The following is a 27,115-nucleotide window of genomic DNA, read 5'->3' as shown; positions in this document are numbered from 1 at the left end:
TGTGTGTGTGTGTGTGTGTGTGTGTGTGTGTGTGTGTGTGTGTGTGTGTGTGTGTGTGTGTGTGTGTGTGTGTGTGTGTGTGTGTGTGTGAGTGTGTGTGTGGTGCTGATGGTGCTGGTGGGGGGGTATTAGATTAATCTGCTGACAGGGATATTGCCTCTAAAGCCAGGCTCACTCCTCCAACATGCTAATGAAATGGGCAGGCCTCCACAGCAGGATCAGACACAGAGGTCAGCACTGGAGAACACTGTACTATTACGGGACACACACACACACACACACACACACACACACACTATCTATCTATCTATATAAATGCAGGAGTTCACCAGCACATGTGCAGATGGACATAAACATGTGCACAAACGCACATAGATGCACAGGCTAGTGGGGGCAAACACAAACAAGTACACTCAGAAACGCAATCAGTCGGTTCAGGACACACACAGATAAATCCAAGTTTGGGACAAACACACACTGGCACACAAACACACTGAGGCAGTCAGAGTTAAGGCAATCAAACAGTAATCTGTCTACCAGGGCTACAGACCATCTGTAGTGGAAACCTATCAACCAAAAATATTTTCATAACTGGTGCTTCAGCAGGTTTGGAAAACACATCCATTCACGCAACGCTGTTCTATGCTATTCCACTCTTTGTGTGACATTTAACAGGTGAATCAAGAAGAGAGGAGAATGAATGATCTGTGTGTGTGTGTGTGTGTGTGTGTGTGCGTATCTAGAGTCTGCTGAACTGGCTGCCCTGGTATCCACAGCATTCCACAAACCTCGGCCACCGGACAGATCTTGACTAGTCAATAAGCAGCCCCAGAACGTGATTGGTCAGAGCAGAGGAGTGGTCTGATTGGTTGAGAGAGGCAAGGGGCTTTATTCAGGCTCTCGGCTGCTATATGGCTACTACGCTTCCTCCTATGTCATTAGAGATCGCCGAACCATTCATGGATGTCATTGTTTGTGTGTGTGTGTGTGTGTGTGTGTGTGTTTACTGCGTGTATAGGGACGTGGTGGGCAGGGGGCTGAGGTCACAAGAAGAAAAAAAAGGCCTAAACAGAAAAAAAGACAACTATTGACAGTGGAAAAGTGGAACCTTATTGTGTTACATTATGGGAAGTGTAGAATGATGGAACCAGCGTTTTTTGGGGCTTAAAGCTATACTGTGGGGTTTATGACCACTAGTAGTGCTATGGAGCATGTTCACAAGTTTTTACATGTGTGTCTCTGTTCTGTTTATATCATGCATGCTCGTTAGCCTGAGGGCATCCCAAAATGCATTTCTGTCGCCAGTTACACACCATTCCGCTGATGGACAGTTGGTAGTTGTAACCAGGGCTGGAGTCTTTGGAGTCAGTTGGTGTTGTCAAGTTTTTGAGGGCACAAAGGCCAAATGCCAGGGCGGCAAGGCCATAATTTAAATCCACAGGGTTGTCTTATAAAAGGCACAAAGACAAAACGTGGTATTATGTTACAAGACGCAGCAGACAAGGTGACAATCCTGATGACGGCTCAACGTTGTGATGTTTGCATCCATCAGCGATGGACGATGGCATCGTTTATCGGCCCAACCCTAACACTACAGCAGACAGAAAACTTAAAACACAAGCAACACGGAACAAATGCATTAAAACTGCAAGGAGATGAAGACAGAGCGACAGCACCTGGACGCCAGAGAGATGTGACCCACGACTAAGGCTGCACCTAATGATTATTTTAAAAATCGATTAATCTAACACTTATATTTTGGATAAGTGGATTAATCTAGCAACTAATTTTTTGATTATTCTAAAGACTGTTTTATTACCCAATTAATATAAAGATTAAATTATCCACAATAACTTAAAAATTTAATATTTTATTCAATCGTGAATGAGTCTAATTTCCACATAACTGCTGTGTTATGACATTGGTAATAACAACAGACCCTATTTGTCAGATGCCTGATCAGAAAATTACTCAAATTCAGAAGGATTGCTGTGACACACATTCATTTAATCACTAAGTGCCTTTCCCTGAACTAGAGAAGTATATGCAGAGATAAGATAATCGCTGGCAAATGTATTTTTGCATCAGTGCAGGGCAAAGAAAGTAAACTGTATAATATTATTTTAAGTCATTTTCTCACTCATACATGGCATTAAAGTACACAGAAAATTTAAAACAGCTGAACGTTAGAGGACACATGGTGTAACGTTACCACACCATGACAGCAGTGGTGAGAGATTACTTTAAACATTTAGAAAACCATTTTCACGTGACTACTACTTACGGAAACACGTTCCTTGTGTTGATCATCCTAATATATCGAGCTTGTGTGAGGACAAACAGGAAACAGTTTTCGCCGTGCTGTCTTGTTGCCGTCCTCACAAGAGCTTACAGAGTACCGTTACCACGTTGTTGGGTCTCTGTCTAAAATACTCTAAAACTTTAGATGGTTGTAGCCTCAGCTTCATTGTGACGCACCAATATGTTATGCAAACTGACTGCCCCAGCCCTACCCACAACCAGTTCACCAGAGTTTAAAATGATGCAGTGCAGCGAGGATACAGATGTTTCATAGAGAAGACGAGCATACATCACAAGGATCTATCTGTCTGTTTGTCCCTACGGAGTAGGGCTGTCGCAATAACCACAAAATTGAAATACCGTGCTATTGGTCAAGCCTACCGCAGAGGATGACTACAAACTCTGAAGCTGTAAGTGTTGCCGTGTTTTGTGTTGCTTTACTGTGTATTTTAAAGGTTAGCTAACTTGGCGTTAGCATATTGTACTGTATATACTTAGCTGCGCGGTGGAAATTACTTCACCGTGACAGCCTTACTACAGAGATTGTGCAAACAAATTAAAGAAAAACAATTAAAAAAGGATTTTAGAGGCCCCACAGAACCAGAAACAGTAACATCAGGCCTTTAGATCGAAGACGCTCCCGTTCTCTCACTCGTCCACATGAGCGCTCTTGTTTGACATTGATGAGCACATTCACTTTATGAAAAGGTGAACATGTTGCTAAATACCCAGCTAGCCAAAACCAAAGCTTTCTTGCTTATCCCTATTGTCTTGTGTCTTACGGCTTCAGCTGCAAAACCCTGACTAACAGTTGGTATTGGTATTGAGGATATTGAGGAGCAAGATGCGGGCTGGTGCACAATCAAAGTGGGCCGATACCTCTCTCTGTCCGTCTTGTTTGGGCTGCGGTGAAGCCCACAGAGCAACCTGGTGCTCCCGATAGCCAGTCCAGTTTCTTGTCTTATTCGTTCGCTAGTTTATCAAACTTTCCCACCTCATCTTAGCCAATAAAAATTCATAATCTCAACAAAAAAACAGGCAGGGCATCAGGCACTGTGGCCTAATGCTGAAACGATTTATCGATAAATTCGATTAATTCGATTACTAAAAAGCGCCAACAAATAGTACTTCGTATAAGATTACTCAATGCAAATTAAATAATCTGTAGAATACTCGATTACTAAAATCATTTTCAGATGCAGCCCTACTGCGGCCTCAGGGCATTTCATCTGCAATGCCAAACTAAGCGGGGACTTCGGCCATGACCTTAATGGCCTCTGGGACGAAGGATGAAGAAGAAAATACATTGAACATGTTTGTCAGACCACAATGACAAACAAAATGCATTTTAGTGAGCAATATGTCCACCTTTGATGCACTTCTTTTCCCCCAGCTTTATGAAAGTGAAATATTAAATGAAGTTATTGTACTAAGACCAAATCACCTCCCATTATCAGAAGACATGGTTGCTCTGGATGGCATCGTCCTGGTCCCTGGCCCCACTGTGAGGAATTTGGGAGTTATTTTAGATCAGGACTTAACATATTTTAACACTTCCACATAAAGCAAATTACAAAGAATGCCTTTTTTTCCCCCATCTTTGCAATATTGCAAAAATAAAGAACATTCTGCCTCAAAATGTTGCTGAAAAACTAGTCCGCACATATTTGTTACCTCTAGGCGCGATTACTGTAACTCCCTACTATCAGGCTGCTCAAACAAGTCTCCTAAGAATCTCCAGCTAATCCACAATGCCGCGGCTCGCATTCTGACTAGAACTAGGAAGAGAAATCACATTACTCCTGTTTTAGCCACCCTACACTGGCTCCCGGTAAAATCGAGAATTGAATTTAAAATTCTTCTTCTTACCTACAAAGCCCTAAATGGTCATCTGAAGGAGCTCATTGTCTACGTACTACCCCACTGGGGCACTGTGCTCCTAAAATGCAGGCTTACTTGTGGTTTCTAGGGTCTCTAAAAATACAATAGAAGACAGAGCCTTCAGCTATCATGCTCCTCTGCTATGGAATCAGGTCCCTGTTTGAGTTCGGGAAGCAGCCAATATCTCCCTTTTTAAGATTAGGCTTAAGACCTTTCTTTTTGGTAAAGCTTATAGTTAGGGCTGGTTTCTTCTCTTCGATTAGACTCATAGTTTATTATAAAGTTTATTTCATAATTTCTTTGATAAAGAGTTTTCTTCATTATCTTGTTGTTTATGCACTCAAGTATTTTATTATGTGTTTTTATTCTACCTTGGGTATTTTCTTTTTTGTGCCTTCTGTATTTCATATTGTAAAGTGTATTGGGACCATGTTACAGGTGATTTTGCACTTTGAATAACCTTGTCTTTGACTTTAACTTGCTGGGGTATGTTTATAAAGCTAATACTATATTTTGCTTCATTTTGGACTGTTAACATTACTTTATTCTCACTTTTATGGTTGTTCATATGGAGGTCACATGTGGAATTACTGAAATGCACACTGTAATAATTTAGTTAAAATTCAAACTAAACTGAGTTAGTTTTCACTAACAATTTATTTTTTACATAGATTGCATTTTGATATTGCTTGTAATGACATCCTCTGATTTGTAAGAAACACTGCACTAAAACATGTTTACAAAAATGCATATTTGTACTCAGGCCCAAAAATATTTTTATGTAAAATACTGGTCTGTCATCTATCTATCATTAAAATGTTGGACTTACTGTAAGTCATATTAGTCGGATGTCTGACCGCAAACATTACATTAACTCATTTAGCTGACTTTTATCCAAAGAGACTTACAATTGCTATTTATGTCAGAGGTCACACACCTCTGGAGCAACTAGGGGTTAAGGTCAGGGACACATTGGTGGACATGTCACAGTGGGGAGTTGATCCTGGGTCTCTCACACCACATTCATGTGTCTTATCCACTGTACCATCACCACCCATCTGTCAATGATCCATATGTCTGCAGTGGCATGTCCTGGCATGTCCTGACATGTTCTCTCTGCATCTGTCAGACTGTTCAGACTGAATCCACAAACCACATCCGATTACTAAAGCAACGCCACACGCCCTCATCGCCTCCTGCTTTCATCCCAAAATCTCATACATGTTGGCACTTCTCCAGCTACATCCACTTATTCACAAAATCCATTTCGTGTCACTTTCTTCGTTGCTTTCATCTATCCTTTACATCTTGCCTCCCACACATGGAGATATCCTCCATCAACACCATCTTTGCCCACTCATCCAGCACCACAAATATCTATAGCCAAGTGCTAATAATCACCCCCTTTGCAGTGTTTACGATGTTAAACGCCACCTCCCTATTCTGCGATGTATAGGCCGAAATAAAACAATTGCACCGCACTGTAATTGCTTGATTGTATTCTGAGCCAATGGGGTTGGAGGGCTGGACACGTGGGCCAGTAAGTGATTAGAAAAGTTCAGGGTCATGGTTTTGGCCAGCCCCTCCAGAGCTTCTTTATTGTACCGTGCAGACTGTCCTGTGTGTAACCAAAACTGAACAAAAGAAGAGAGCGCAGCAGGATATTTTTCTTCCCAGCTTGCCAAAGCACTGGTCCAATCCGACTGCTAAGTGTTTGAAACTCTGGCTCCAGACCAGTAAGCCAATGTTACAGCTGGACGCTGGCTTGATGAAGTACTTGCTCTACACTCTCTGTTGTTGTTGAGTAACCTTGGGAATCCCTATCTCACCCAATCTCCCTGATTGCTCCCACCACAGACTCCATCCTCCTGTTCTACCATCCTTTCATCAATTCATTCCATCATCCACCCGCCCATTGTAACATCCTTAATTTAATTTCAGTATCGATCTATCTAACAAATGTCTATCTGTGCATCTTTCTATCCCCCTACTGGTTTTGTTAACGTGAAATCATTCACATGTTACTCACCGGGCAGTCTGTTCATGTTGACTCCCTGAGCAGACAGGCCGATGCCCATGTACCTGCACACAACAAGAAGAAAAATACAAATTGTAGTAGATTTGACATATTTCATAGCACGCACCCATATTTAAACATATCTGTAATCGCTCGAGAGTATCCACTTTCAGGTGTTTCCTCAGGTTAACTTACAAAAAAATATTCAGACAAAGCTCTGGATCATATTTTAAGGTGTCAGGCAGAGATGACTTTGAACATAGTGTCTTTGATCTCCTTACATATCCCAAATGTGCGGACTAGTTATGGCATAGTGAAGTGTCTCCAAGGGAGAGTCGTAACATCAAAAGGGACAGCGAGAGTTGAAGCTTAGGGGTCAGCAGTGACATCATAACTCCGTCACATGAGGATAAGCGCTTGGCCTGCATCCTTTTCATGTAAGCAAGCTTACGAAAGCCCAGCAAAAAAAAGACTTTATTGCTAGACTGAACGAGTCATCAATATTGTCAGTTGACTTAGCTCACTTTGGCACATGCTGATGTCATCACTCAAATGCCAGCAATGAATTATTTCTTCTGTAAGCCCAATGGATGGCCTTATTCACAAGTTTCCTGCTTTTTCCTCAATAACATCTCGAGTGTAAGAGGAAAATACTGTGATGTCTCATCAGTCAACAGGAAGATGTTTTTAAGGAAGTTGTCAAATAAGTTGAACTACGAGTGGGACAAGAATTATGACGCAATGTAACAGAAAGAAGTCAATATAATTTCTCCAGCAATTGTTAATCTAGAGAAGAATTCTTCAGTCTGCCATTTAAAAAAACAAGACAAAAAGTCTACTGCCATGTTAGCAGCTCTGTGATGCTCTGCTCAGGGACAGCAGTACTTTGAGCTAAACACTACCATCAGCAGAAAATTTACATTTTGACCTGATGATGGCACCAACTTAAATATTAAGGGATCGCCAAATACGCACATTAGCTATAGTATCCTTATAGTTCATATTTCCTTACATAAAAAGTGAAGAGGAAAAATTGTTGTTTTCTTCCTTTGAAAGACTGGGGACCACAGGATTGAAATTTTGTGTAATTGAAGTCACAGTTCAGTAGTCACTATCATATTTGGGTTTATTTTATAGCCCCGTTTCAGTGGTATAACTTGGAAATACACATACACTGCATGTTATTACAGTGGAAAGTGATACCATTACTCACATGCAGTATTTCCTGACATACCGCTTCTATCTGCTCTGTAAGAATGAAAGGAATTTCCATTTAGCCGAGTTTGTGATGCACCGTATGTAATTATTTCGGGTTGCAACCTTCATGTGAATTTAATATGTTGTTAAGTTCTGCTTCTGGTCCAGACAATCACTCGGTACACTATGATAAACTGCTGTCTGGTGTTTCTAATCTGGCAGCTAAGTTGATTTGGAAGGCTTTCCTATTTACAGCTATGGTAGAAGTACTAGTTCCACATACAGCTCTAACCCACATTGCTTTTGTCTTTTACACCTCAGTTTTGTTCAGCTGCTCAACTGGAAGTGGGGGTGTGTTAACAATGTGTTATGCAACCTGAGACTTAATGGGAAGGATGGAAGAGAGTTCACAGGTCAAAAAGTGAGGCTGAAAGCCAGGAATCTGGAACAACTGGTAAAGTAATTGCAGTGTCACGGGTACTGATCAACAACCCCAACAATCCCAGCAGATGCGTTAGCTAAGGCGCAGTCATTTTGCCCCATACAGTTCATCTTTGACTTCTCTAAACTACAAGCCAGTGACATGTGTTTGTAATGCAGCCGTTTGGAAGCCTTCTAGAGACTCCCGGGAAAAGTCAGTATGTTGAGAAATCGGGAATGCCGTGAAATAATTCCCTCACTGCTAAATTCAGTTTAAATTCTAATTTAATTCAGCTACTAAGTAAGTACTGTGTCAACATAATAATAAAATTATATGATAAAACTATGAAACTATCTTTTGGATGTTCTTTTTTTGATGTACATTTGTAATGTTCTATTCCTGTGTCTGGCCAAATATCACATTGAGATCATTTCTGTAAAGCTCAGATGAAGGATTGGATCTTTCTGCTGCACAGAACCTCAACAGCCAGGTTTTGCCCCTAAGATTTGATGAGCCAGGGCGTGTTGCTAAAGCTGTCAATTTTGGGTTGTAACATCCCTGTTTTCACTGACACAGCAGATGACCAAAAGTTTAAATGTCTACCACTGTTGATGCAACTCCCTCTGTCGTGTGACAATGAAACATTTGGCGAGCAGGACAGCTGATTCAGGTATTGACAACAAGATGACTGAGACCACTCTCATGGAGGCCGTGAGCGACATATTTAGAGGCACTGTTGTGTTTGCCAATTAACTTGGGACAGTGATATCAAGATTGCTTTCTTTATGCAAACTCAAGGTGAGGGAAATGCTGCTGAAGCTAGTACACAAATTCACAAGCAACAATAGTAACCCAGGGATGCCTGACAGGCCTAACAAGCCTGAAAACATTATATAACTTATTAGATTAATTTAGTTGTACTGGTGCTGACAATTTCACAGCATACAGACTTTGTCGGTAACTTTTTCTATAATGCATTAAAGCCTGGAAAACACGCACTGATTATAGACCTATCAATTGTCATATAGCCTGGCTGTGTAGAAATCTGTGAGGCTACAAATATGTAACAACTGCCAGATTTAGCACACCAACGCACTAAAGTTTGGTATGTAGGGTTTAAATAATTAGCTGATAGCACATTACTTTTAGCATCTTAACATGCAAAATGAGCGTGTTAACGTGGTAACATAACATTTAGCTTCTGTTTAGCATGTCACCACATCAACATGTAAGCATGAAAAGTACTAACTGTTGGCATTTTAGCTAACTTAGCGTGCTAGCATGACCACAAACAAACCTAACGTTGGCATGCCAGTGTGCTATGTTAACATTAATCTCAAAGCACAGCTGAGGCCTACATGAATTCAGGGATTAGTTTTAGAAGGACCCTGTTATGAACAAAGTGTTGGACAAGTGGTGCTGCGAGGCAAACATGTGCAATGACATTATCTTTCATCCTGTGTGAACCCTGAATTTCTGTACCAACTTTCACAGCAATCCTTCCAATAATTCAAGATAAGTGAATTAATAAGTCAAGACTGACCAACCAACCTACATTGTTATCCCTGGAACCCGGTGTAGTTTTATTACTAGAGATAATTTAAACTCATGTTCAATAATGGCTATTTGATAAAGACTTATTGTTTGTTGCTAATAGCCACAATTTCCATATAGGCACAAACATATTTGCAGAGTAACTCCTGCTCGACAATTATGTTTGGTGGATTTTAAATAAGTGAGCACTACAAGTTAACTTGTAGTCACTGTTGCATTCCACCAACTCTTGGCAGAACTGTCAGTCTGCACAGTTAGCTTGCTCTAGAAATCAGTGTGAATCTGTAAAACCTTGCTCGCCAGAACTTTGCTCTCATGATATTGGCTCCTTTGATAATATTCTCAGAAACAGCCACTGCAGCGTAGTGATCCATGGACCTAAACATTAAACTAAGACTGAGTACAGTCAATAAAAACTAAGGGCAGGAAATATTGATTTGATTTTTGCTCCAACCAATTTGGATCATAAGACTACTTTTATTTTGTTTGTGCATTATTAAAATGTTATTGGTGGAATATTGACCTACTGACCCGAGGCTGGAAAAAGTTACCATTTGCACCATAGGACACATGAAATAAAGCTTCAACTGATGTATTTGCTTACCCATCTCGACCTTTGCTGACAATCTTGACTTCAAAGTAGTAGATCCCACAGGCAGCGGGGATTGGATGTGTGGCTCGCACTGATGCTGCGTCCTTGTGGTTCTTACCATGGCCTGCAAGAGGAGAAATACAAGGTGCACGTGAACAATACGTGAACATAATTTTATGTAAGGAGTAAAGTATTCTGGAAAATTTATTGTCAAGGTCTGTGGTTTCACTGCAAAGAGATAAGTCGTCAGTTAAAGGACAATCGCCTGCTGCTTCCAATATTATTTCATCAGCAAAATGGAGCTTTAGAATAACACTGGGAATGTCTTTGATTGTTGATTTTCTACCAAAGCTGGTAGAGCAGACAAACAGTTTTACCAAAACAAATGTTTGGTTGTTGGCTACAGTAAAATCCCAAACCAGCAGAGGCGAAGTCAACTGCTCGTAGAAAATCCTACATTTGTGCACTCATTTGCCTTTGTTGTCTCAAGATGTGGCACAGACAGATCGGTGCATTTTGTTTTACACTAACTGGATGTTTAGTAGTGGTAGTGTCTAGCATCTAGCGAGCCTAACTGCAGCTTCACGCTATCGATTATATAAGAAAAAAAACTCATCCTCAGTTGTAGCCGTGGAACATTTACAAATTGTAAGCTGCTGGAAATCAACTTCTTTTCTAAACATCAACATCACATTTGTTTTGTTACTTGGACATTTTATGAACTTAACCTAAAAACCAATTATGTGACATAAATGTGGTAGCGCCTTTGGCTTTCCACTGATTCCCTATTCTAAGTAGGGCAACACATACCATTTCTAGCTTTGGTAAATCTGATCCAGAAGTAAAGGTAACCAACACAGATGACCAGAGCCAGACTGCCCTATGTACAAGCCAAATCATAGCAATAATCACTTGTCAGTCGTGTGACAATGTTACGTTAGGGCCATAGCTTTACTGATTTACTGTACTTTCATTTTTGTTGAACATTTCCCCAGGGCTTTGTTTGATGAACTTCTTCTTAGTCATTCTTCATTTTCTAGGACGTCTTATCAATCCACATATCAGATAGTCACATCCAACTATTTGACTTGATGTACTGGGATGTAGAAAGATTCCCCCCCCAGTAATCCATACTTTTGTTAAGGTGAGTTTCTATAATCATTTTTTTTTTGTCTCTGTGTGTAAAGATAACAAACTTAATAATCTGTGTTAAAGATGTAAACAAAAACAACAGGGTCAGAGGGCTTATGTATTGTCTCTGGACCAATTACATTCAAGCACAACAGTCATTACTGTTGGTCATTCTATATTCAGATGGCTGCTTATGCAATCCCTCGGGTCACGAGAGTGAGGTGTGTTGTATAACTGCTATCTAGGCTCTACAGTAAACATGTGCAGCTCTTTCAGTTACATGTAATCACACCATTGACATTATTGTGAGCTCTGTTTGTGTTTGTGTGTGCGTGCGTGTATGAAATGTAGGTAGGCTGTAACCTTAAATGGAGCAGCCGGCTGTCAGCAGACACCTCGAGGCTGTCGCAGGTTGTGTGTGTGAAAGACAGAGACAGAGCATGGCAGCCCCGGCTACAAACATACAGCCAGCTGGGAGCATACAGGACACGTAGTAATGATCAAATATGCTAGCTGACTGAAAGGGAGCTTAGTGTTCTGGTCTATATTTAACTATGACTTAACTTTTTTATATTTTATGTAACATTCACGCTCTTAGTGATTTACCTGTTCGCAAAATCATCATCCACACCGTGTACAGACATTGCTGACAGGAGATAAATGTCATACTGCTATCACTATGATATTGAATTAAATTACATGAGAATTTGCAGAACATTATTAATACATAAAATATACACAGCTGTATGTTCATCAGTGTCATCAAGGAAAACTCGTAGAGTAACCATAACATTCAGTCTTCCCCGTTGATTCAACACATCTACTGTGGTAACAAGGCATTTTATTACATGTGTATCACGCTTGTGCATGTGTCTCTACATGTTGTGTGCGCGTCTGTCCAGTCCAGTGGTTGCAGCAACATTCATGGAGTCTATTTTTAGCTGCTTCTCGTGAAAACGAGTCATCAGCAGGCCAACAGGTCTCTTTACAACTGCATAGATGGGTAAAGGAAATGACTACTACTTTTAACAACACCTACCGCCGCCTAAAATAGATTCCTACATTTAAAATGTTGCGTTTAAAAAAAATTTTTTTCATTGTCAAGTGATTGTGAGAAACTGTCTACGGATGTTTTAGAGACATACACCTCCAACAATATTAGCTACTACACCAGTACTCCAAATAGTAACATTCACATAAAATTGTAAATTATTTAACAAAAATATTAACACAAAACTGTGACTGCATTGGCACTGCAGTATCTCACCTTTCAGTTGTTATGTGACATCAAACCTCTCTACCAGAGGTCACGGATCAAAGGTTAATGTCCTGTTCTTACCCCACAGCACAGGGAGGCCTTAGCCTAATTGCTTACTAGGAAACCAGCAATCCCACCTCAGGTTCTATCCTTGACCACAAGCAGGGGAAAGTAAAGCAAGCAAATCTATCAGTCCAATAACAGCAAGTACAACAAAGACCACAGTGCCACGTTGTCCTCTGAAGAATGAATAGCACTACGTCACCAATGAAGGGATCATGGGGGAATTTAGATGATATATTTATAAGTACACTGACTCTGCTGATTTTAAACAACTGACAAATAACCAACATTAAGAAAACAACATCTGCCCAGCACTGGCCTCACTGGGACACCTCCACACTGATGTAATGGCCTAGTTTAGCAGAGGTTAATGCAGAGTTCACACCATGTTGTTCATACTAATTACAAACAGCCAGATAAACCATTCACATGAGCCTCCTAGTTATTGTGAAATTCTCACAGCTACTATGTCTCACACGTGGTGAAAAGAACTTCAAAAATGTCAACAGACCAGTGGCAAAATCTCTGGCATTTACATCTAAACAAAATCCAATATTGACAGAAATCCAGTTGATTCAGCAAATTCGTAAAAAGAGGTAAGGGCTGGGTGATATGGCCAAAAATGTACAATAAGAAAATTCATATCATTAGCAGGGCTCGACAATAATGGTGGCCCAATGGCCCGGGGCCAGTAAAACGTAACGTCGGGACAGTTGAACTAGCAACTCACTGGCCCAATCGGGCCAGGACAAAAATATTGGTATTTTTAAAAAAAGAAAAGAAAAGAAACTCAACATCCTGCAGTTGTTTTGCAGCTCTTGGTGCGCACCAATGTCCAATCCAGAGTTGTAGTTAAGTGACGCGAGGTTGTCAAATGTTATTTCTCTAATCTCAATCATGCGGGACCTCTGGGTCGACAGTGAAACCATGCAGACGGAACTTAAAGCTGCATTGCAGGGGGCGAGTTCCATTAGAAATAATGGTAAAATGTTGCTACTTCTCAGCTGATTTATTACCTCGGTAAACACTTTTAAATGAGTTTATAGCCTCAGTCGCTAGTTTCAAGTCTTCTTCAACACAGCATGATGTTCATTTAGTATATTATGGCCTACCTTGTGATTGAAAGGTCGCTACCATGGCAGCCTGTTCATCGGGATAGAGGTGACTCGTGTCCGCTGCTCTGTGTACATTTTTCATAAATGGCTGTCAGCAGGAGAGCACGTCATGTTTGAGTCTGTTAGTATGTTTTGTTTAGTAAATTGTTTTGTTAACCTTTTTATTTTTTATAATTTTAACTGTGATTACAATTTATATCCAGGATGTATTTAATACGATTAAACATTTTTGGAAGGAGAGACAGTAAAAATTGTCTTTCAAACCCACTGGCCTGCTGGGGCCACTTGCAAAAAAGTTTAACGTTAAGCCCTGATTAGATATGGATAATTATCACGATAAATGTAAAATGATTGTTTCTTTCAAGTTTAAAGGCTGATTTTTGCGCCTAAATAAAAGTTAAAAAAACCACATGTGGTAATTGTGGTTTTAAACTTTTCTTTATGCACAGAACAAACACTTGATGCCAAATAAGCAAGTAAAATTAAGTACAATCTTTTTACAGTACCTTTTCACCAACAAAATAAATCTTCATAAAAAAATTAAGTGCTAATTCATTCATGATTCAAATGAATTGAATCAAATTATTATAATTAATAATAATTATTAATATTACATATTGAACATATGTTATGTTGCTATTGAGGAACATTTTATTGCGATAATTATCATTGTTTTTTTGCCCAGCCCTAAGCTAGACACACTGTGTGTGTGTTTGTACCTGGTTGCACTTGTTGACACATCACTACAAAATACTAAACACAACAAAAGTTATAACAATAAATACTGATGATACTTTAGCTATTTAAATGGCGACAGTACAAAGCGTGCAGTGGAGGTAAACATCTTGGAATAATGTGTTAATACTCAGTCTCGAGGTCTGACTAACAGGCAGGTCTCCTGTTCTTCCCACTCTGCAGACATTGTGTGAATGCAGCACAAGGTGAAGGCAGCATGGCAACACTTAACCCTGTTACTTAAAAATGTTATGCTAACCACTGTGAATTTTTAAGATACCATCTGACAGCCTTAACTGGCCACAATATATTTACAGTGACGGTATGCAGTATGTAATCATCAGAACAATATTCAGATTTGTTTACATCCTGTAGTTTTTGTTTGAAGGGAGGAACAAGACAGTTGTGACTTAAACGTGCTAAACTAGAAAAACCTCCATTAAGGAGTGTTCATTGTTTTACACTTAGATCACATAACTCCTTGTAATGTCAAACAGTTACTTGGAAGGTGATTTTGCTTTCAGCTCGCTATTTTTTGTTTGCTGGTTTGAATGGTTGAGCTTAATACAGCTGGCCAGTATATACAGACAGCAGTCCCACCCAAGAAATACATAACATAATAAAGGCTCTACACACCTATGGCACATTCATACAGGTGTTTTCACTTATGATCCCTGTTTGACCTCTCATGACTGTGTGGCCATGAACAAACAGTGCTTAATTGACATTTCCCTTACTACTCTTAGTTTTATTGCACCTGTTAGTCCTACTTACACCTTTGAAATTCTTAGCTAATGAACTGCAATTATTTGCGATCTGTCACAGACCCAAGTACACACTGAAGGTGGCGGAGTAACCATTCAAGGTTAATCCTGCTTTCCAGACAATTCAAAATTTTTGACCTCAAAGTCATGGTTCCTACTTTTCAACTCAGTGCAAATCTATTTAACCCGACTTCACGAAGAGGCAGTTGTCTGACATCACACAACAGTGGCAGCACCCCTGGAAGCGCATTTTGTTAATGGTAAACCCTCAGCTTAAAAGGCACAAAGTATATTTGCCTATATTTAATTAAAATAATATTGTATTGTATATTTGGAAAGTACTTTGGGTTGACTATTGTTGTTTTTAAATGTGCTATAAAGGTGACTTGACTTAATAAGCTACTAAAGCTCAATTAAATAAGCTACTGCTAGGTAGCAAATGAAAATGTTGACCAGCTTGTCAAAAAAAACTAAAAACTTTCTACTGACTCAGGGGGATCAAAATAATGGGGTTTTTTTTAGAGGTTTTATCATGTAAACAGATTACTATGTTTGGAATTGCACAGGAGGTGGAAGTGACAATTCAGGAGCTGAAGTCAAACATGACATACTGTATACAAATATACAAATCTCTCCACCTATACAGTAGCCTAACCGGGCAACAAAAAAATACAATGCAGCCATAAGACACCTCGTAAAACAGCTCGTTAGCTATAACTCTCATGTGTTAAAGTAGCAGCGTGTTGGACACCTAGGCTGTATTAAAATAAAAAGTTTCTACTATGAGCAATTACGTCCTTGCATAACTATACCAAAAGTTTTGTCTTCATCCTTGGCACTTTGTCAAGCACTTTCTCAATAGATGACTCAATTGTGCTTTGTCATGTATTTTGTTTGTGATTTTCAAGGACAGGATTTTAAGGCACAGCCAAGGATTGGAGGATGTCTAGTCCTCTTAGGTAACCTCAAGATTTCATGTCAGATGATGTATATCTGTTTGCTTTGTCAGGCTGTGACCTACATCACTTGGGGTGGTTTGTTGCTGAGTGTGAAGTGGTTAGGTTGAGGGTCAGCAGCACCTCATGGTTCACGTCATAAGAAGGTAATTCATCCACAATGGATTTGGAGTGAACTGCTGCCACATGTGCAGAAACTTAATGCTGCATTACTTGATTTTTCGAGTCACTTCGGGACAAGTTGGAAAGTCAACATTTGCATTGTTGACCTTGAAAGTTGCTACGGCAAATGTGTTAGCAGACGCTTTCTTATTTATACATCCAGCAGACACTGAGCAACTTCACCATTCGTTTTAAGTCATGTCTCTCTTCAGCTCCATTCTGGTGTGTGAAAGATGTGACTCTTTAGCTGCTAAATGCTCCTCGATGTTTAGCAGCTAGTCGCTAACTTTGTCTGTCAGCCGTTGGGTGCTGAGCAGGTAGAATACAGCGGGTCTATCAGAGCTTTGATGATTTATGAAAACAGAGTTTAATGGTCAAAAAACCAAAACAGTTGGTTTAAAAGAGGCTAAAATGCACACTTCTGCACAGACACAGGGGTCAGTGTGAGGTAAATTTTTTCATCGGCCAATTTCTGCGATGGGCCAAGCATACTGGCTGTGTACATTACAACATTTATTTGAGTGTGCAGACTGTTTGCAACTTTATTCGTGTGCACAGAACAGTGTCATCATCTCTTTTGGGCTATATCCACAATTCTCTGTGGGTTTGTCACTACGAGTGACCTCTTTCACATCACTTTCGCATTGGATTACCTCCGATGCTACTGATGACTTGACTCATCATATAGCTGAGTAGAATACATTTTAGCTTAAAAAAGATTCAGTGGTTAGCAATATGACACAATTAGCAACGTTTGAACATATAAGTGGATTCGATCTTCTCATCTGACTCTCAGCAAGAAAGCAAATTTCCCAAAATGTCAAACTACTCCTTTAATGCCACATTGATAGTCCCTCACTATTTGAACTACATAAAATGAAAGACTGACCAGTGAACAGAGAGATAAAGTTGTTAAAAAGCATATTTGAAGCACTTTGTAAGTTTTTTTTTGAAAAGTGCTACATACGTAATAAATGTGTACTTACCTATATAGATATGGATCACTGGATAATTACTATTAAAAACAGCTGGTTCATATGCAAGTCACTTTTCTGTATATGTCTTTAAAAAGAAAACATAAATCCACAGAAAACATATTTAATTATTTATTTTTCATTCTAATAAAATCCTTAAACATGTTAGTTATCCTGGAGGATGATGAAAAGATGCACTGAATGCTAGCCACTCTATTTTCAACAGCTACATATTAATTCATGCATACAAGCAGCACAGACAACACTAAGGTAACAGTCATAGGCAACAGTACATTAGGTATATACAGAATGGTTTAATCCCTTTATGCATGTAGCCCTACCCATCTTCCATCTATTGATCCTTAAGGCCTATTTAAAGAACAATGACATCATTTTTGCATCAGAATAAAGTATAGACATCCTTCATAGACCAGAGTGCTACAGTGCGTAAATAAAATCATATGACTCTGTTGGTGTAGTCATAGGCAAGTTAATATGTTGGTTTATATGTGTTACAGTGTTCATTTATGCATCTACCTGTTCAGACTGGGTAGATTAATCTGTGTCTGTGCACAACAGGACTAAGTAGACATGGTATGGCCTTGAACGGAGAAAATTGGCACACTGGTCAAAATAGCATTCAAACCACAAGGGTGAGGGAACGGAGCAGGAGCTAGAACAACCAGGAGGAGAAAAATTATCCCGCACACTCCAGAATAGACCTATTTATATCATGTCATCCCTGTACAATTATGCAGTGTCACATAATCTCTGCACTTTTCATAGACATAAAAGACTCAATGCCCTACATAACCCCAATATGAAATGACATGTCTTAATGTAAGACATACATGAGCCCATTCATCATTTTGTGCCAATGTCACAGCTGTGACAAGCGCATCGGTGATTCTAGACAGATTGCAAAGATCTCAATAACACTGCTTAAAATGGAAGGCAAGATGAAAAAGCCTATGTCACAACTCTTTTTTTTGTCACATCATTAGCAGAAATCACCAGCATCCACAAAAATGATGCATTATTTGCATCTACACCACTGATTAACAGAATGTAGGTTTATATTAAATTTAACCACTGTTCTGTTATATGGTACATTAAAGATAGCCAGATATAAGTGGCTATCTACCTGAGGGTCTTAATGTTTTTTTGTTTGTTTTTACAAATAAGGGGCCTTTCCTGCTCTTCACAAACAGCAGGACCACTATGTATGTGCCAAATAAGCCTTACAAAATGGGTTACACAGCCTGCCTGCATCCTCTCATCCTCTGCATGTTCACTGATGTAAACAGCCAACAGGGCCCAAAGTGGCCTTGCAATGCCTCTGTGGAGATCATAGCCTGAGATGCAGGATTAGCTTGCCTGCTACCGAGGGGCTGCCCTGACGAAAAAATAACAGAGCAGGCACAAAAAAACCCCCACTGAGAACAGGACTTCACACAGATGTCACCTTGTTTTGATTTAGGAGCTGGATGTATAAAATAATCCAGCTGACAGGCCTGGCAGCCCGTACTGACAATTTTTACCCATCCGAGCAAGTGATTAACTGCACCGTCTGACGAACAAAGTTGCTGTTATTGTGAAAATGCCAGAGTCTGCCGATACTACAGATTTATTACGAGATCGGTACATTTGGCCCAATATAACGCGAAGAGGCCTCCTCCCTCACAGCAGCTGCTGAAAGAGAGCTGGCTGCCTGCTGAGGGCTGGACATGAGTCTGTTGTTGAGCTCAGGACACATACAGATCTGAATGGAGGCTGCTTCCAGGCTGGAAAAAATGATTTACGAATTCTGGAAAAGACTTCTAGAACACTGCCACTGAAATCACGCGAGAAAACACAACAATGCCATTTTTATTCTATTTTGGTGCTCGCAGTAGTCAAAAACTAAACGTTGCTACATTGTAAAGGTTAACAACAAGTTTGGCTCGTATCCATCTTGTAGCCAGCTTACTCTACTGAATACAATATTAGTGACAAGGAACAGCTAGGTGAGCTAACGTTAGCTAGTTAGCCAACAGGCTAACTACTCAGTTTGCTTAAGAAATAGCTTGCTGTTAGCTAACGTTACCTCCTGTTTGTTTAATACCATTCGTTAGCTTATTGGTAGACCCTTGTCTATGCGTCGTTATTGCTGCCAATGCCAGTTTCCAGTACAAACTATGGAGAACGTCAGATGCACAGTCAGTTAACTGCAAACAAATAACACCATAAACGGTAAATAAACAAAAGGAGAGCCGTGTTGTTGGTGGTGAATTTCATTGTGGTGGTAATAAGACCAACTGTCAGGGTTAGCGAGTTCACTGTCAACCATTAGGGCATTCCTCTGCTCGTTTGTGAAACAAAGCAAGGTTACAGGACAGAAGAGGCAGCTCAGACTAGATTTACCAGGAGTGCACACACACACACATACACAATCAACATAATCGCATACTGTGTGTGTGAGTGAGAGACAGAGAGAGAGATTCCCCCCCCCGCAACAACAACAGTGACAGATTTGAGCTGAGACCCTCTGCTGTTGTGGCTGGTTGTTTAGACCATCAGGTCTGAGCCAGCTCTCTAACCTTTGTAATGGACCCGCAGGTTGTTCTGTGACAGCCCAATGTAGCTGTATTTATCCTTGGGGCTCCAGGATCGGGGTAAAGGGGTCTCTTCCTCGTTCACAGCCGGGTAGAGCCGCTTCAGCCGCTCGTTCAGCTCGTGCTCCTGGTAATTAAAAGCAGGATCCCCTAACGGCAGGCTTCCCGCTCCAAGCTCTGCCATTTTTGGCCTCTGTTTTGTATTTTATTGTTCGTTTCTTTCTAGCCAAAGCCCCGTGTCAGTCCGCTGGAGCTGTAGGCTGAGAGTGAGAGGGACTGAGGGGAGAAAATAGCAGTGGTGTGACATCCCCGGATAAGCAGCAGAATGTACTGTATGCTGGAGCAGTGCAATCTGGGTACTGTAGTTCAGCCTCACGCTCGCTTTTATGATAATGTCTCTAGAAATGACTACTATCGTTGCCGTTACCCCGGTTTAGGGCTTTCATGGAGAAAGATAGCTAGGAAATGTAGTTTTTTTTAGCGGTTGAATTTTTTTAGACAGAACATTATATATTTTTCTATACGTGGCACACGCACAAGAGAAAGTGGAACATAAATATATTTGCTAGCTAATTTACAACCTGAGATGACAAATTATTGACAGCATCAATGACACTGATTTTCAAAATATGCCGACTTCTAAAATTATTATATTTTAGAATATGATGTTTTTCTAATCTTCTATGCCATCGCTTCTGTATTACAATCTAATTTATTGGAAGTTGTAGTATTTATGTGATATTTATAAAGTACGTTACCCGTATATTTATTTATGTGTCATGCATTTGTTATTGGCACTAGTCAGGGTTGATGGCTTATGAACACTCGTTTAAAAAGCGGCCTTGGTTAAAAAGTGTCTCTGTGTTCTCTATTGAAGAAGAAAGTTTTCGTCTCACTCAACTTGAAAACCAGTTAGGCGCGCCGCGGTCTACTATATGGGTCTTGGTGCGTGGTCCGTCCTTGTTACCATGGAAACCCCTTTACAACGTTGTGAGCTGTGATGCTAAAGCTAACCTTGAGGTAAACGGACCAAACTCCAACCATTTAAGAACAAGTGCGTGTTGTTCAGCCTTCAGATGTCACCACACAAATATATTAAATTTCCACCTTTAACACCGACCCAACAACAAAGGCAAGTGTTTATTATACTGTCATACGGGCGAAAGAATTGTAACTATTGTATTTTTATACTAACTGAATTAACGTTACACTGTTAAATTTAACTTAACCTAGCTCTGTAACTTACTTTTTTTATTTTAGACTTACATATGATCATAGTCTACAAAATTACACTGTTCAGACATCAGAGGAAGGCCAAGAAGGAGAAAGTGCTGGTGCTGTTTCTGTCCAACCTGCAGCGAGAAAGGTAATCAAACCTGGCAAAATCCTACTTTGTATTATTGAATATGAATAACGGATAAATTAATTTGATTGCTGTAAAGATCATTTGTCAGAATATCTGATAATTGTTTCCCCTCTTCTACTGTCACAAGAAAGTGTGTGTGGTAAACAGTCTATGGGTAAACCCTATAGGTTTGCTGGACAGGTAGCAGTTACATTTATGCAGGCCTGGGGAGAAAGCCTCAACTCCTGATGCACCTGGAGAGCCATGTGAACAAGGAGCTGCATACTATCAGCTTGCATGAGCCAAAATTTCAGGAACTGAAACTACAGGTGCTATGTTTTTTGTAAATTTTTTTAATTTACAGCAAAACCTGAATACATTTTGGAACATGCAGAAGGAGCATGCTCACATATCTTAAACTGCTTTGGCCACAGGTCTACCGTAATGTCTTTGACTGTTTGATCAAAGAGTTCAAAACCTACCAACCTCTTCTTTCTGCCATCAAAAAGGAATACGAAAAAACTTTAGGTCAGTAGCTCTGTGAGTAATCCTGCCTGATCATTTTCATTTCTTAAGAATAATTACACTGGTATAGTGCTCTTCTGAGTTGTGTCCTAAAGTGCTATAAAATAAAAGGAGCCTTTGAGTATGAAAGTTCAGCAAAGAATTAGTTAAAATTAAGGAACATCCTGGTTTTGAGGAAGACCGGAGATATCATGCTGTAAATGCTTTGGACTATTAGATTACAATACATATTACAGTAAAAAAGCAAGTTTGTTTGGTTCACATTGTGTCTGCAGTGGAGCTTAATGAAGGATATGCTATGGGAATAAATAGTTGGTGGCAACACATATATCACATATATGTTTAGAGACTTAATTTGTTTAAAGTTAAAGACAATTAATGTGGTTCAGTACTATGTAAGTTGCACTGATACTGTGAAGTTAATGCCAGCCACTATGGTGCTGTCTGAGATATATATATATATATTTATATTTATGAATCATCATTTTTCATGTGGAACTGCAACTGTAACTTAAAATAACTGTATTTGTTATTGGTGATTCATCAATCAGTTGGGTTTTTTTTATGTATCCATTAGTCACTTAGCCTCTAAAATGTACAGTGAAGTGTTCATAGCAGCTTCTCAGATCCTGAAGTGACAGATGTATTCAAATTGCTTATTTTGTCAGTCAAAACATATTTCATGTACAAATGATGTGATATAACCTTATAAAAGCACATTTGCAATTCATTAAAAATAATTGTCTAAATTGTCATCAATTGCATTTTGTTTAACCAAATAAATGTTTCAGCCCTGTCATTTCATGGTGGATCATTTTATAGCAGTTTACATCTGTTCAGCATATCAGCAGGATCAAATCCGAGAACTGGAACCACTGCAATCCCATCTGAGGCTGGTGACAGAGGAATGTGACAGGAAGATTCAAGCTCGCTGGGCAGAGGAGCAGGCTCAGATTGGAGCTTTGAAAAGAGAGAAGCAGCAACTGCAGAGGGACATTGAGGCCATGACGGAGAAAGAAAAGGCCATGCAGGCAGTGGTACATGACATACTTCCAAAGTGGTGCTCTAACCACTATTTATTTAATCATTCATGTAACTTATTAGGGAATACAACTTTGTGCTTTTCATTTCCACATGAATTCCTTCTCTTAAATATTGTCTTAAATATTTATTTTATATCCTACTCTAAAATATGTATATAAAAAAGTTATTTAGGGTGACGGATAGACGCCCCTTTATCCAAAAAATATTTAGTTTGAGATTATCAGATTATCTTGTCTCAGTCACCCCCTATCTTCTATTCTTCTCCAGGTGGAACGTCTGCAGTCTGAACTCTCCAACCAGTATCTGCAGTACCGGGAGGAACACGATGCCCGCAAGTTGCTGATCTGGCAACTCAGTGACCTAACAAGAGGCTCCTTGAAGGAGGAGCATCCTGCAGATGGAAATACAGGTAGAGTCGATTATTCAATCAGTCGATTAGTTGATCAGCTGACAATGAATCTGGAGCAATTTTTATAATCAATTAATCATTTTTCTTTCATTCATGGTTAGTCTTTAGTCTCCGATTGTAAACTGAATATGTTTGGGTTTTAGACTCTTGTCGGACAAAACAAGGCATTTGAAGACATCACCTTTGGCTTTGGGATCCCATGTGTTGGGCTTCTGTGTTGGGTTTCTGACATTTTATAGACCAAATCAAGAATCAGTATTGAGATTAATCCTTTGTTGCAGCCTGAAACTGTTCATATATTTATTGTATTGTATTCCTTTATAACGTCATAACTGATTCACAGTTTCTGGTTAGGGTCATTAGCCTGTCATTATAATGGGTAAAAACTGCTCTGTCTTTGAGGAAATAGCTTAACATTTAAGGAAATAGGCAAATTTGCTTTCTTGCTGAGTCAGATGAGAAGATCAATTGTACTCTCACATCTGTCCATTAAATATGAAGCTACAGCCAGCAGCCATTTAGCTTAGCATAGCATAAAAAAAAAAAAATTCACCTACTAGCACTTGAAAAGCTCACAAATGAACACATTTGATCTCTTTTGTTTTAGCCATACAAAAACTGAGGTGAAAAAAACGAGTTCTGGTTGTGCTGGTGGTTATGTGCTGGACCATTTCTTGACCCGAAGTCACTGTGTCTGGCTAATATGTAATCTGCCTGTCTGCAGTTTCATATTTACCCTACAAACATAAGAGTGGTATCTGTCTTTACATCTAACTCTTGGCAAGAAACCAAATTATTTACCAAAAAATGCTAAGTGATAAAACAATAACGATCCATTTTATCCTAGGAATTTATAAAATAAGAGGTCCAACCAAATACCTAAAATAGGAATATTCAAAATTAAGCATATTTTGTTTCCACTGTGGAAGAAGAGGCTAAGGACCCTGTGGAGCTGCAGCTCGCTCTGAGGGTGTGTCGGGAAGACCTGACTAAAGCACAGGAGGAGCTCAACAGGATGAAAGCAGAGTACTGGGACGTCGTGCCGCAACGCAATTGGGACACCCTGGAACAAACACACAAACAGACCCTCCTGCAGGTGGCTCATATAGACACATATGCTGTACACACAGTACACACATGTATGTACACTTACACAGAAGTCACGATTTAAAATCTTAACAGCCTCCACCCATGGTCTTGTTTTTGTATTGTTCATGGTGTCCAGTTAAAGACACTGCAGGGTGACTTTGATCAGCTGAAGAGTGAGTATGACACCCTGCTGGAGCTCCACAAAAAAGGCAGCATGCAGATCAAGACACATGAGCTCATCACTGTGCAGGTACTTAATAATACCCATGGGATCAAAAGTGTGCAGAATATGTTGATCAAATGGTATGGAGTTGTGTATCCAAATTTAATCGTAAAGATGATCATGTGTAAATGTATGTGAGCTTCTGCTAAGCTAATTCATTTGTTACCATTTTACCCTTAAGAAACAAGCATATGTGCACAGATTTGTTTCAGTAAGATCTATTAACCTTGTTATTTGCTTTCTTATATTTGATTTTTAGCAAAGAGTTACATGAGTTACAACTCTCATGTCTGCCTGTTCAAAATGAAGGTGCTTAGCTTTGCATAAAGACTGGAAACAGGGAAAACAGCTAGCCTGACTCAGTCCGAAACAAAAATCTGTTTCCAGCACCTACAGTTCAGTAGGATCGTGGACCAGGGTGCGGACACACAACACTCGAGGAGGGTTAAAGTCAAGAGTTTTATTCTCTAAGAGCTGAGTAAGAAGTAGAACTGTGTGGAAAAGGGTGAGGTGTGAGCAGGGGCAGACAGTCCTGGGCAGTGGCAACCAGCGTTCCAAAAAGATCCTCCGGGCAACACAAAAACACATCGGGTGCAGGAATCTTGAAAAGAGGACAAAACACAAAACATTAATCCTGGTCCAGACAGAGAACTCACTCGAAACAAACTAAATACTCAAGACTAAATTGGCCTGAAGTACTCAACCATGAGAAGGTTAGGAATAATCTGGTGACGACTCTCAGGAAGCCCCACATCTTAAGGCCAGGCGCTGATGAGGATTCCCAGCAGGAGTGTAACTCCACCAGGTGATCAGCTCACTGCCAAACGTAACACACACCCACAGACGCCCACAGAACACCACAGGGGGAAAAAAAGAACACACCCCCAAGTGTCGCAGCACCAACTGTGACAAGTTCACTGATAACACACTATATCTTGGTAAGTCTAAGTGTAAAAATTACAAGTTGTGCTTTTACGAGAGGTCAGTTTTTGATAAACAAACAAGACATAATGTGTTTAATTAGAGAGCTTTGGACGTGTTGGTACGTGGATTTTGCTACATTTGGACAGCGCCAGGCTAGCTGTTTCGCCGTTTCCAGTATTTATGCTAAGCTAACCATTTCCTGGCTCCAGCTTCATATTGTACTGACAGATTCGAGAGCAGGATTGATGTCAGATATCTCTTGGCGAATTAGCTTCTTTCCCAAAATTTTAAAGTGTTTCTTTAAAAAGATGTTTGTTTTTTTGTAGATGGATGAGAGTGTGTCCCAAGGCCAAAGCCAGATTCAGTCCAACAAACTAAAAGAGCTGATCGACTCTGATCTCCCTGAGAGCAGCACACTGACTGTCCAGGAGTTTAGGTGATATAAATAGATCTACACAGAATCCCACTCACAAAAGTCGAGTACGTTTTATTCATATTGCCTAAAGTCACAAACTTGCCTCCGGGGGCTTTACAATCTGTACAGCGCTCTCTATCCAGAGAGTCCACCCTCTTGCTCTCAATGGCTGTCTCTGTTTTTCTGTGTCAAAAGAGAGTCCTTTGTGTATATGCATGTATGTATAGGGCTGCCCCGAGGACAGCATTCCCTCTGAAGTCAGATCAGGAAATAGATGAAGTTGTGACCTTGGCTCAAAGTGAACCAGACAGCAGCAATGATGCCATCTCCTCTCAGAGACTCCACAGCCTGGTACGGACAAGCAGAGGTTTCACTGTCTTTTCAGGCTGATGTTAAAGTTTATACAATTCACAAAATGTGATCCATATCGTGCATCTTCAGCCATTCTAAGACCTCCGCGCTCTCATTTGGTGAAAACAAGAATGAAACTTAAATATTTACAGTTTATTTACAGAGTTTTGGCCACGTAGACCAACACTGTTTCATTGAATTTGCTCTCTTGACTTTTTTGCTCCAACAGCTTGCAGAATCCGGTGTGGCGGCCTTCCTTCCAGCTCTTGATGAATCAGAAGAAAATGCTGCATCCATTCACTTTCCGGCCAGCGACTGATTAACACTGCAGTATTGTTACATATTGTTAATTGAGAAGTTTGGTCAACTGGCCCACTAAGAAAAAAATGTCATATGGAACCTTAAGTCTTGAATTGCAGATTTTTGATTGTCCCTACAACACATTTTTAACATTTGTCCTGACATTTAAACAACTGCAAATATATATACAGTTGTATTGTAATATGATTGTCTGCCATCAATGACTCAAACTTAAACAATGCCATTTACCTCCTGTGTAATGGAAGTCACAGCAGAGCTCAGCATCTGGATATGGAGTCAATTGGAGAAATGTTTTGTGATTTGGGTGACCTGACCATATGATGTTATTATAACTACCGTGTGTGCCTTGTGGAATAGGTTAATATCATCCTGCCAAATGCAAATTATCAAAATATAAATAAATCACTATAAACTTTATAATGATCATTCAGATGGCTTTTTATTGGTGTCTTGTACTCGTAAGATGTTCATCACAACTTCAAAATACATGTTAACTTCCAATATGTTGGTCATCTTTCATAAAATTAGGTGTTAGGAATGTGTCTGCACGAGGAAAGTAAAGACACCAGCCGATCCTCAGTGCCCTTGACGTACATGGTCTGGAGAAAGAGATTAATGAATGTGCTGTTAATGATAACGCGGTCACTCCAGATAAGCTCTTTTAAAACATGGACAGTAATCTGTTAATGCCTATTTTACAGTTTTTTTTACTTTAAAACGTCCTCCAGTGTTTTTTCCATTCAAGTCAATTTGC

The 27,115-nt window shown here is 39.8% G+C and overlaps 2 protein-coding genes across 6 annotated transcripts in view; one reads left to right on the top strand and one right to left on the bottom strand.

The window, feature by feature from the left end:
- The window catches only part of ranbp10 (RAN binding protein 10), a 31,487-nt gene extending 11,436 nt beyond the window's left edge, over nucleotides 1-20,051 (bottom strand). Inside the window, exons 1-3 of one of the 2 annotated variants that reach the window (XM_046036554.1) lie at nucleotides 19,701-20,051; nucleotides 9,976-10,087; nucleotides 6,212-6,264 (exon numbers count right to left, since the gene is read on the bottom strand). In XM_046036554.1, coding sequence (XP_045892510.1) covers nucleotides 6,212-6,264; nucleotides 9,976-10,087; nucleotides 19,701-19,899 — 364 coding nt within the window. In that variant the 5' untranslated portion in view covers nucleotides 19,900-20,051. The remainder of the gene's footprint in view (nucleotides 1-6,211; nucleotides 6,265-9,975; nucleotides 10,088-19,700) is intronic. The other variant, XM_046036555.1, reaches the window with a different exon arrangement.
- Nucleotides 20,052-20,618: 567 nt separating this feature from the next.
- Nucleotides 20,619-26,778, top strand: tsnaxip1 (translin-associated factor X interacting protein 1). Of its 4 annotated transcripts, none has more exons than XM_046036578.1 (11): nucleotides 20,619-20,847; nucleotides 20,976-21,081; nucleotides 21,249-21,389; nucleotides 21,495-21,588; nucleotides 22,426-22,622; nucleotides 22,897-23,038; nucleotides 23,971-24,134; nucleotides 24,264-24,377; nucleotides 25,601-25,710; nucleotides 25,917-26,040; nucleotides 26,270-26,778. In XM_046036578.1, the coding sequence occupies exons 1-11, from the start codon at nucleotides 20,792-20,794 to the stop codon at nucleotides 26,357-26,359; spliced, it is 1,338 nt and encodes a 445-aa protein (XP_045892534.1). In that variant the 5' UTR covers nucleotides 20,619-20,791; the 3' UTR covers nucleotides 26,360-26,778. The 4 variants fall into 4 exon arrangements, with proteins under 4 accessions (XP_045892534.1, XP_045892536.1, XP_045892533.1 ...); XM_046036580.1 differs by having other exon boundaries at nucleotides 20,623-20,847; nucleotides 21,570-21,588; nucleotides 23,968-24,134; XM_046036577.1 differs by having other exon boundaries at nucleotides 20,633-20,847; nucleotides 23,968-24,134.
- The last annotated feature ends 337 nt before the right edge of the window (nucleotides 26,779-27,115 follow it).

Source organism: Micropterus dolomieu, linkage group LG22 (assembly GCF_021292245.1).
Source record: "Micropterus dolomieu isolate WLL.071019.BEF.003 ecotype Adirondacks linkage group LG22, ASM2129224v1, whole genome shotgun sequence".
Lineage (NCBI taxonomy): Eukaryota > Metazoa > Chordata > Actinopteri > Centrarchiformes > Centrarchidae > Micropterus > Micropterus dolomieu.
This window is presented reverse-complemented; position numbering and strand designations above follow the sequence as displayed.